Genomic DNA, 12,103 nt, shown 5'->3' on the forward strand with positions numbered 1-12,103 from the left:
AACTCCTGACTGAACACAGGTAGCTCAGAAGCATCCATCTGCATGCAGGACTGGAGCTTTCCAAGTCGTTCACAAACAGGTAATTTCCCTCCGTCATCTCACAACTCTGGTGCCAGCAAAGAACAAAGTCCCTGCAGTCATTAGAGGCTTTTCCATGTCTTCCTGCCATGGAGTGTAATGAAGCCAGGGACAGCGGCTGCTGCTGAAACTGTCTCTGCCAGCTACATTGTATTCATCTTTTCTTAACCAAACCAGATGATTTTGTTTCCTGGGCTTATTCTGTAACCACTGGGAATGCCACAGACAAACAGGGCCAATCGTAGGATTCATTCAGTTTTATTTTCCATTCACTGCTGTGCCCGGAACGGCTTGTTGTGATGAAAATGTTTTGTAAGAGATGGTTTACAAGTTTTCCAGCAATGTGACATTATTTGTCAGGGTAAGAAGTCAGGGGTCTAATAGGTCTTCTGTAGTGGTGAGTTTAACCTATTTAGGGCTGTTATCTTTGGTGTAGACATATCCCAAATGAGGGCAGTGCAGGAAACTCATCAGACTTAAATTAACAAGAAACAATTTGTTGGCATTTACCCTGAGACATTGTTTTAGGCAGATTATTACAAAGTCATCGTAGTGATTCTACATTACTGTCCTATTTTTTCTATTGCACCTATATCCATGGAAGCTGCAAACCACAGAAATTTGGGGACCACGCCTCTGGGCTGTGGTGCTCTTGAATCACTCAAACGTGGAAATTTGCTTATTTTGCAGTACATATACTGGCAGTTGTGCAGCATGCAATGGTAATACTGTATCTTATTGTGAACAGATAAACAGAAAAGGTTTTTGCATTGTTGTCTTATACATGTATATGGCTCCCTCTCTTCTGTCACAGTAACATTATATTTGTGTACAGGGTGTAAAGCAGTGATAATCGCTTAGACGTAAAAGCGAATGTTGTAGTTGTTCCTGTTGTTATTATTGTACATTTAATGGCTCACTGCATTGATGGGGGCTTTGTTGAAATGAAATTTAATTTTACAAGCAATCACCACACATGATGATTACCGACCACGCACCTGACCAGATCAATTCATTCAGAAAAGCAATCTGATCATCTCCAATTTGTTAGTTATTAATCATTTCCAGAGTCATGCACACACGAGTCACATGACCTGCCTGTTTCTACAGCCAGTACCTGAATGCATATCTGCCCACACAGATATTTGACTTGCTTTCACATGAGGCTCTGTTTGTCATGATGCAATAGATTGAGAAGTTACATTCAACTTACAACTAGGCTGTCTTTAATCAGAAACTGTCAGTATGACATGGTGCAGGGATAAATCAAGAAGAATAACTTTACATTTCAGATTCACGGAGAGAGAAATAACATTATCCCCAAGAGAAGACAATTTGGGACCCTTTACTAAAAATACATATAGGGCACACAACCATGGGGTTTTAGCTTCATCTCTAAATGTGACACATTACAGTGACCTGCATTCAGTATGGAAATGACATTTCAGCAGTCAGCAGCAGTCATTTGCTCCCTCATAAATATGATGGATGGAGGATAGATAAATAAATAAATAAATAAATGAATAAATAAAAGTCACACCCACCCACGCATCTCTCCACCAGAGTCAGGCTCCTTAGAAATAACAGAGAGAATCAGGTGCGGCTCCATCATAGGCTGCAGGCTCGTTGAGGGGAGGGGTTTTTACAGCCAGGTCACGCCCCCCTGCACTGGAGAACTTGGTCCTGAGAGAAGAGAGAGAGAGAGAGAGAGAGAGGAGAGAGAGAGAGAGAGAGAGAGAGAGAGAGAGAGAGAGAGAGAGAGAGAGAGAGAGAGAGAGAGAGAGAGAGAGAGAGAGAGAGAGAGAGACCCAGGAGCGCTCAGTCCGTCCGTCAGCGCGCACTGCGAGACAAAATATGTTCCCGACCAGAGCGGCTCCTGAGCTCCAACACCTCACATTACAATTTCACTGCGACTGATCCACACACATCCACACACACTCACACCATCTGAGCCCGGTCCTCTTCAACTGCTCTCCTCCACGCGCTCTCTCTGATTTTTGGTTTCATTCTTTGTAAATATTCCTGCGCTGGATCTTTCGTGCCAGAAGATGTGCGTGGAGAGCGATGGATGCGAGATCGAGGGCTGCAGCAGTTCGGACGAGGTGCGCACGCTGTCGGGCAGCATGAGCCCGGCGCTCAAGTCCAACCCGGACCTTCACCCCTGCAGACCCGACCACAAATTCCGCGCAGCGCTGCTCAGATGCCGGTCACCGGCCGCCGCCGCCGGGATCCTCAGCTTTGGGAACGTGCTGAATTACATGGATCGATACACTGTAGTCGGTAAGTGACTTCTCTGAGCTGGGTCAGATTATGTTTTAGTGATCGGATCTCTTTATTCAAATCTCTGAGGGTACATGCTCTAATTGCCGGTGTCTTGCGGAGCGCTCACCTCCGCTGAGCCGCGCGGAACAATGGGTTTGCCCGTGAAGCGCAGCGGCGGCCAATCTGCAAGAAGCTGTTAGATCTGTTTGCATGGCTGTAAAATGTGTGTGAGTGTGTGTGATTCAATCAGGTAGATTAACACACGCGTCTTCTGTTATCACTTCAGAAAACGCTTTGACATGAATGGTTTTCTTTGCCCTGGCTGGTTGATGATTGGTGATGGATCAATTAGGACGATCATCACTCCATCCGCGAACCCGACTGTGTGTGTGTGTGTGTGTGAGTATTAGGGAGTGTGTGTCGCTGTGATCTCATCTGTCACACCAGTTTCAACTACTGCAAAATGAGAGAGAGAGAGGGAGAGAGAGCATCAGTGTGAATGATCAGTCAATAGTTTCTCGTCCTTTGTGTTAAGAGATTGAGTCCTAACATCCCCAGTCTGTGTTTTTCACACTGTGATGCTGATAAGATGAGGCCACGTGGTGTGTGTAAAACCTGCGCACATTTGTCCCTCACTAGAGATCCAGAGCATATTATATCCAACCTGAACACCCTGTGTAGAGAGAAATTAAACCTATAGTCTTTGATTATTTCAAATGAGGTAAAACAGTATTTGTTTGAGCCTATGGGGGTGATATATTAATGGATTATTACCAATTAAAGGTATCAGACATTATAAATGAGTTTAAATAAAATTCAAGAGGAGAGTTCAGCAATTAAGGACAGATTCCAAAGAGCAAAGAGGCTAAACATATTTTTTTGTCAATGCATTGTAATGTAAATGATCAAATTATAAACAATTCAGTTTGTAGTCTGACAACATGGGCTTAATTCTGTGTGAGTATCAATGGGATCCTTTGGCAGGTTTCTATTCAACAAATCTGACATTTTATTTTGCATTGTTTTAATTGTGCGACCTCTTTTTTCCAATAAATAGCCCAAATCTGTGTGCAAATAAAGATATTGTTAATCTATAACAGGTCAACATTTTATCTTGCTATATCCTGATAACTGGGTGTTGGATTTCGCTCTGATCAATGCTTGGACCTTAGACTGTGGCGATGAATGGGTTAAACATTTTGCTGCAGCATGGAGAATGCAGAGAAGTGTGTTCATGGCGAGAGTCGGCTCTTCTGTACGGAGACATGCTTTCCTGGTTAAAGTGCAGTTTCTATTCATACACTCACTGACTCACTTACATGATTTAGTCACACAACCCATGCAGTCTACTTGAAAATCTTGCATACGATCATATTCATTGAATTCTCGTTTTTTAAATGGCATAAAATTTATGTGACATCAATATTTCTAAAACTGATAAATCTGAGAAAATGGTGTCTAGCGTAATTCCATGAGGAGCCCCTGGCAGCAAGGAGGGGCTATCACAAACAGAACAATGTGTACTTAAGTAGCCACATGCCAGTGTCTCATCATCCTGAAGGATTCAGGTCCAGTCTATCCACTTTAAGGAGTCAAGCCACAACGCCTTGAATGATGGAAGCCCAGGATGATCATTACAGCAGGGCAAGGCTTTAGCTGCTCCACCGGCTGCCCCACCAAGAATGCGTTGATGTACAGTGGCATATCGAATCTTTGCATCATCAAGCACCACTCAGTCACAGCAGACAGCTGGAAAGGGCCACATCTGCATCCTCTGTCATGGGTGACTCAGTCTCCCCTCTAAAGCAGTGATTTGTTCTCCTGCCTCGTTACACCTCCCCACGCTTTGATCAGAGGAAAACCCCCATTAAGGGGCTCTAAAACAACTCCCTCTGTCATCCCCAGCCTGATCTTGTCTCTAATCTGCCTCTGTTCTTTGCGATACCTCGTGAGCAGCAAAGGGAGACAATCCTCTGCAGAGCCGTTCACTTTGCTGGACGTCCGAGTGCTTGCTGTTGCAGTGACAGGAGGGGGGAGTGAGATAGGAGAGATGGAAAGAAGTGGTGGGTGATGGGGGGGGGGGGGGGGGGGGGGCAGCCTGGGCTCACCCTCGTGGGGAGAGGCTGTGCTCACAGTGCATGGGATGCCGAGGTGGGGGGGCCCTTTCTTTTCCCCATCCCCTGCCACCTGAACACTACTGGACCGTGTTCCATTATGCATGTGCTGCATGTTCGTCAGACTGTCACACAGAATGACGACCAGCAGCCATTTGCTTCCAGCGTAACCAGTTCATACATTCTGAGCTGATCTAGCACGCGCTCTCCCTCCTGCCTCTATCACTGTAAGGCTTTCTCTCCTCTCCTGCTGTGCGAGCTACAGCATAGTAGCAATTAGGTGGAGGAAACAGCGCATCTGCGTTGGTGACACACAGCGTCTGCTGTGTGTGTGAGGGCTCTTATTGTGAAGATGTATTTTAAATTGATATAAAATCAATATCATTTTGCTGAATTAGGATATTTTTAATTGTAAGAAACAGATATTTAACTCCCTAATGTAATTTCTGATCTTATCAGATAGTTCTAGTTAAAATGGACCAGTTTGTCTACTTCCAATTGCCACCTTTCTCTTTCTCTTTCTTCCTGTTCTCGCTCTCCAGAGAGCAGTCTCCTCTTGCTTCCATCCACTCTGCTCTCCGCCTCTCCTGCTTTCTGTTTCTCATTTAAACCCCTCCAATAGCAGGTACCCAAACTCATAGATCTTAATGTCAATTAAGCAAGCATGAGCGCACATCCACAGAAAGCACACACACACAAAAACAAACACACACACACACCCACACACACACCCACACACACCCACATGAGAAAAGACTCTGAATGAGAGAGGGGAGTTGTGAGGGGAGGGGCTGGCTGCTGCAGTGGCAGGCGGTCAGAGGGAAGTGGACGCAGAATGCAGGCAGTGCTGAGGCCGAGTGAGGCTGACCGCCCCCCACAAACGTCAAAAGGTCTTTGTACAAGCAGCCATTACTGTAGTGTGTGTGGATCACTGATGCATTGTCACAGAGACAGAGGGTGACCATTCCAGACACCAGGGCTATTCTGCTCCAACAACAATGATGGGAAAATTGCACCCCAGCATTGGACCGCTGCAGTGTCAAAAGACTTGGATCTTTCTGTTGATCCCTGGTGTCAGAGGTGAAGCCACACGCACACATAATGAAAAACAGCACACAGAAATTGCAGTTTACGATCCCAGCACATGACTTTTCCAAGACGATGGTGGACACCACAAAAGAAGAGAGAAATCACAATGTCTTTTTTTTTTATAGGAGGTTGGTTGTTTTGTTCTGGGTTCAACAGATTTACAGCCAATATGTTTTATACAGGCCTTAAATATTTCATGCCAACACTTTGTGAAGAGTGGCAGCTTCAAAACAAAATAATTAAATGTGACTCAAGTTACTGATTTTTGTGTGTAAATATATATTATATTAGATTTATGAAGCAAGAGTTCTTGTCTGAAAATGGCAAAAACAGTGCATATTTCTGCAATTTCAATATTTCTATGTTGTGGAATTGGCAGACACAGACCACTATTGAGTTTCATGGGTAATGTTGAGAGAGACGGTGTGTAACCAGTCAGCTACAAACTCCACGCGGTAAACTGGACTTCAGACTCAGCCGTCCAGACAGAGACCTGACGACGTGCCCCTTCCAGAATCCTGTGTTTGTTTTTATGACTGTCTCTGATGCAGGCAGGGTAGAAATGTGGAGCGTCTGGGACACTTGAGGATGTCCTGATGAGGTCGTCCGCTCACTTACTCACTGTTCGCTGCATCTCAGAACAGCTGGGAAATGAAGTATCCTAGATTGGAGTGGAGGAAGGTGCAGCCGGATGAGTTATGGTGCTTCGACGGGGTCACTTGGATCTGGCCTTTGGAAGCTGCCATTTAACCCTCAGCCACTTACAGTATATTCCATTTTGCTTGATGCGGTGCATAAGAGCCCTGAGGTTTAGTGGGATGCTTCATTTAATTTAATTTAAGGGGGCTTTGAAACCTTGAAAATCCTGGTGTTGGTTGCTCGGTAGTCCCACCGCAGACAGTCCAAGATCCTCAACAGCTTATCATAAAGTGGGGATTAAGTTTTTCTGAGAATATTAGGATGTGTGAGGCAGACACTCTGCACTTAAAGTTATTTGCTCGGTAATTAAGTAAAACCCTGATCTGCGTTAGCTCTAGCCACCCCCCTGTGCGCACCCAATATCACCCCCTCCTCAGCCAGCAGTGGGACAGCATGGTGTACTGACTGCCACCTAATCTGTGCTGGACAGAAAAGCCTTAAGATGAGTAGTCTCAGTCAAGCTGTCCTTCCTGGAATACCCCCAAAACACGGCCCCATGCTATTGGACAAGTACAAGACCCTCGCATGTGAACTTTTGACATGTAGACACAGATGACCATGAGGTAAGTAATCCTCTTATGGAAAGCTCTTTGTTACTCAGTCAAAAAGATGCAGCAATCCATCCAGTCTGACAGGCTATGCAAATTAATTCCTGGTAACTTCTACCACTTCCTTTGTGGCTACTCATTATCGGTGTCCGCAGAGGCCTGGGGGCTGCGTTAGCATTGATGACAGGGTAAATGTTTTGCTTATTTTCTGTCATTTGCATGTTTTTCCCTGTCAGTCGTCACAACCTGAATCTCCAAGACAGCGCTCCACTTTCAGTTCCACAGAGGCGAGACAAGACGGGAAGTGAACACAGTGTAGGTTGCTGCTTTGGAGTTTTAGAAATAAATAAAAATCTAAGCCGATAGTAAAGCAGTGTCACTATGCACGACAGCCCAAATATAGAGCGTCCCTGAGACATTTTTTTAACTGCTGGTAGCAACATGTCACAGCAGATCTTCTCAGTAACATGAATATGTCAGGGTTACACACACAGAGTGTCTGGTGAACTGCGCTCGAGCTGCTTTGGGTTTAGCTGTTGGTTGTTTCACTCTTCGCTCGTCTCCCTATTTCACCCCCTCTTGGTTTATAGCGCGCACATTAAAGCTCCCCGAACAACAGCAGAGGCATTAAAAAAGACGGAGGGACCTCTAGTAATTTACTTTATAGGGTTGCTGCCTCTTTCTTGCTGCGCTTTTATCATCAGAAGCCGGGCTGTTTTGAATTAGACAAATTGCATCGTATAATATGAATCCGCGTCTCTTTGAGTGACCACATCATCACTTCTGCACATCCTTTATTATTGTGTTGCAGCATTCTCCAAAAAACACAGTCGACAGCAGCACGTTGACACCACTCAGCAGTTGTTAAATTGAGTTCCCTCACTGTTACATGACATCAATCCAAGTGGACTTTTCCAGACGGCTTTTCCCACAGATATCCCACTAATCTCTTTACGTCTATTTCCTAGCGTGCTGTTCCCACTGCTGTGGGAAAACAGTCTGTGTGTTCTTTAGGCTCTGATTTAGCCGACGTCTGTAATAGTAACCGATGGAATTAGAAAGAGCCTCTTCCTGCGCCAGTGCAGGCCCTTTCATGTGGCTACTCCAGATTTCACCATCACCCAGACGCACTTCCCTTTCACCCGCTGACCCTCCAGCTATGAACGCACCGTTTCATGGCTCCGCTGTTGGTCCCTCTCGGGGTGACTCTTCCCAACCGTTACAGTTATTTTGGCATCACCTCAATCTTGCATCCTATATCACTCATCACAGCAATGAGGCCATTACATGTGCTGCATTCTGGAGAGGATATTTTTACTCACTGCTCCCCATGCTATAGACTGGAGGCTTTCAAACTGTGAGTTTGAAGGGAGTTTCCTTCAGAGTCAAAGTCATCAGGTGACAGTTCTCAGTAGCCTGGTAAATCATCGTTAACATTGGTGTTCTTCAATGTACGCAGAAAGGACCTACAATCAATTAAAGCAATCACTGCAGAGCGACATAAGAATGTCAAGAGATTACAGCGAACAAATGTTTGTTCTACTTTCAGAGAAAATACACTGTCCGGTTTGTTTTTAGCTATCTTGGTTGTAGACGAAAAAAGTGTCCCTAATGCGGCTTTCCTCTGTCAGTTGTCGTATCAAACAGGATGGATGGAAATTGGACATTAAACGTAAGATATGAGCTCTCTGATTGGTCAGGTTTGCAGGCTCTAGTTCTCTGTACACACAGGGCTACATGGCAAAGAGGAACTGCCAACGGGTAATTTGACTTTTAACACTGACTGTGTTTTTAACAAGATTCCCAGCCTTATCTTTTAACTTCCAGTGGCTTATCAGAGATGACAGTGCTCGCTCAAGCCGCCTGTTGAACTTTAGTGTGATGTTGAGTGGTAACCTGATAATCACCTTTTGTCATCAGAGGAGTGTGTATGGCCGTCATGGTGGGGCAGCGGTGCAAAGAGTTTACTTAAAGATTTACAGCCCTGTGATAAAGACAGTATCTGCTTAGGTCAGTCCAGTTTTTCAGACATGCTGCAGTGACAGCAATCATGAGTAATGAGCAGGAGCACAGGGATTCTTCCAGACTCTCTCCAAACAGCCGTCCCATATGGTGAAACCGTGCCGCTCCCTTCCTGTCTCATAAGAAGACTTGGACTGAAGGCCATGCTTCACCTCTTCGGACAGCTGGCAAGATTGTAAGAAGGAAGGAGGGAGAGATATGAAATGTGTTGAGGACTTTACTGTGTTTGACACGCTGTCAAAAACACTTCATCCCTGCTCGAAAATATGTGAGAGGAAAAAATTTGGTTTCCTCACTCCCTGCATTCCGTTTGTTTATCACAGCAAACTCCAACAAGGAGGTGTTGGAGCCGCTGAAGTAAAAATATCTATATTTTTTATGACATTAATGTCCAACTGTGTCACAAATAAAGCTGAGAAAACAGTGTGAGGTATTTTCTGTGTAAAGAACAATGAAAAACACGTCACATGGACCTTTTTTTTTCCTTTTACTCAGACGAATGACCTTTTCACTGCTCAGACCACACTGTAAATTTCCCTTTCCTCCAGCCACCAACAGCCTGTGACATTCACATCCATTTCAACACACACACACACACACACATTGAAAAATATAAAGCAGCCCAAAAAAGTGAAATGTCTTTGTTGCGTAGGTCATATTCAAATATTTCCCTCCCTACGTGTTATAGCAGAGACCACTGATTCATGTAATGATGAAATGGGAATAGAAGCAAATGCAATTTATTTTGTATCCTTGTGAAACACACACACACATATACTGGATTTTGATCAATATGACAGCAGCTTTGAATTTTCTTACAAGTGATGAAACTGTGATGTCCTGGGACGAGATGAAATTGGATTTTTTTTTTCTCCCTCTCTATGACACATCAACAAGTTGTTCTTGAGAGGACTGGAATCTAATATTGACCTGCTCGTGGCACAAGTTACACCCAGCGGTTGTGACCCCGCAGCTAGAAGTAATATTAGCTCTCAGCTCCTGGAAGCTCCCACAGATGCTGAAATAATATTTATAGTGCTTATTTACAGCTGCCCTGTGTTTGAAAAGTCTCCCTTCCTGAGTTAAATGTAATCTCTCCCTCCATTTACATGTGATAGAGTAAATAGTGGAGCCTGGAAGAGGGATTATGTAATCTTTTATATCCGCCAATCCGGCCCTGGATGAGGTCTTGTGTGTGTTTGTGCGTTAGCTTTCATCTGTCTTGTTGTCAGAGCTAGATGAGATTGCGGCTGGATTTTCATTAGTTTGTTTTGGCGTATGCGTTACGTTGTTTGTGGGAATCAGCGGGGTTGAACAAGGGCTGGTGACCACTTCTGACTTTCTGTTAATACCCTGGGTCAGAGGTGGAAACACTTACAGCCACAGTGTGCTTTTCTGCTGTAAGGGCTTCACACGAAAGATTGAATTCCTATGTGAATGTGTCATTGGGTTTGTCCTTCCAACATATGAGCACTGTGCAGGAATGACATCTATACTGTATGTGCATATGCAGCTGTTAAACTTGATGCTGAGCTATAGCATCACATAATCATTCCAAATCAGAAACTGTGCCGGATGTTTTTATCGCACAGGTTGTTCTGCAGGCAAGCAGCCTTTTGCATTTGTGTTTTTCTGTGTCTACCTGCACTGTGGGAGAATATGCATTGCAGGTGCAGGTGCAGTTAAGATATGTGTTGTACACCAGAAAGGTTATCTGGATTATCACAGCATTCTTTTGATTCCTCAGCACAGATGAAATGCAGAACTCTGCAGCCTCTTCGCACACCACTTCAAAAAGATTACATCTTGATCCCTTGTAAATTTATAACTCAGGGCATAAAGCATTAAAATGTGTTGAATGTGTTGTTGACTGTAGAACAGAATGATAGGGTGCTGTTGTTCAGGGATGTTTCTGTCAACACTGCAGCCTTCTGCTGTTGCCCTGCAGAACTGTTCAGGTTATCTATGGCTGTACCTGGGCAGAACAACAGAGGAAAAGCTCATCTGCATGTTATTGTTCAGAGACTGACGAAGTGAAGGCCTGAGGCTGTAAGCTGTGCTGCAGGTATGTGGGCTGTTTTTTAATGACACAGGTGGACACTGGTATGTGGAAGAATTTGGCAAGAAAGATAAAACAAAAAAGATGCCTTGGTTTTTCCCACGCCAAGAAGAACTCAAACTCACCGCACAGTCACACCTCATTCTATGAGAAACTTGATTGACACTGTAGTCTGGTTAAAAAAAACAACCCAAAGGTCATCAGTGTAATAGGCTTATTGCAAGTTACGCTCTTATATTATTATCATTAAATGTGACATAGTGTGACAATGAGTGTTACCATGGCAACAGAGTTATGTCCAACCTGCCACTGGTATTCTCCTTTGGGTTTGATTATGGACAAATTACCCTATAAGGTCGCTTCGGTTAGATGAGTTCACTTTTGCAAAATCAGGGCGCACTCAAAATGAGCTCAAACACATTATCGAAGAAATCTGATTTGTTTTTAATAATAATCTCCCTGCACTGAATATACAAAATGGCTCCTGGGGTCATTCGTTATGAGTTTGTGCAAAAAGACATATTTGGGTTTCTCAGAGTGTTTGATGAAATAGCAGAGGAAGTAATGAGATGCATATCTAATTTATGAGACAGTGAAAGATGAACCTGAAACTCCATCTCCCGTAGCTGGGATGAAATTGAGTTGGAAATTATTGTGACATATCCTCCTCAAATGAAGACACAGTGTCAGAGCAGCATTGGGATGGTTGCATCTGTACGTAATGGGGTGTGTGTGTGTGTGTGTGTGTGTGTCTGTGTGTGCAGCGGTCACTTTGACAGCATTTGAATTAAAATGCTTTTACATGTCTGATTGCACATCTCCTCTGGCTGGAGCCGTGACAGGAATTCAGGAGGAAGCCTGACGATATAAATACAGGTTTTATTTATACATTTCTAAACACCAGGGAGTCATTATAGCATTTAAGTAGCTATTAGGGTATAGAGTGTATACCCTACCTCTCTCAGTGGAGAGCAGTGACAGATAGATCCCATTAGCTATGCCACTGAAGTAGGGGCCTACAGTATCTACAAGAGTCACTGTTTTTTGTTCAGTTCTCTTTTTTTAATTCATGCATTCTTACCAAAAATAATCTTTTTTAGAATCCAAATTGTGTATTTTTCAAACCAGATTTGTGTATTGATGAACTGAATGACATCTCATCACGATGCACTGCAGCTCACACTGTGGTTGAGTCAAGGATGAAGACGGTGAGACAGGTGCAAAGCAGAGAA

At 44.0% G+C, this 12,103-nt stretch overlaps 1 protein-coding gene across 2 annotated transcripts in view; it reads left to right on the forward strand.

The window, feature by feature from the left end:
• The first annotated feature begins 1,797 nt into the window (after positions 1 to 1,797).
• spns2 (SPNS lysolipid transporter 2, sphingosine-1-phosphate) overlaps positions 1,798 to 12,103 on the forward strand; it is a 64,143-nt gene continuing 53,837 nt past the window's right edge. Inside the window, exon 1 of one of the 2 annotated variants that reach the window (XM_020086122.2) lies at positions 1,798 to 2,358. In XM_020086122.2, the coding sequence (XP_019941681.1) occupies positions 2,127 to 2,358 (232 nt within the window). In that variant the 5' untranslated portion in view covers positions 1,798 to 2,126. The remainder of the gene's footprint in view (positions 2,359 to 12,103) is intronic. The other variant, XM_020086123.2, reaches the window with a different exon arrangement.

This window comes from Paralichthys olivaceus, chromosome 15 (assembly GCF_024713975.1).
Source record: "Paralichthys olivaceus isolate ysfri-2021 chromosome 15, ASM2471397v2, whole genome shotgun sequence".
NCBI classification, from domain to species: domain Eukaryota; kingdom Metazoa; phylum Chordata; class Actinopteri; order Pleuronectiformes; family Paralichthyidae; genus Paralichthys; species Paralichthys olivaceus.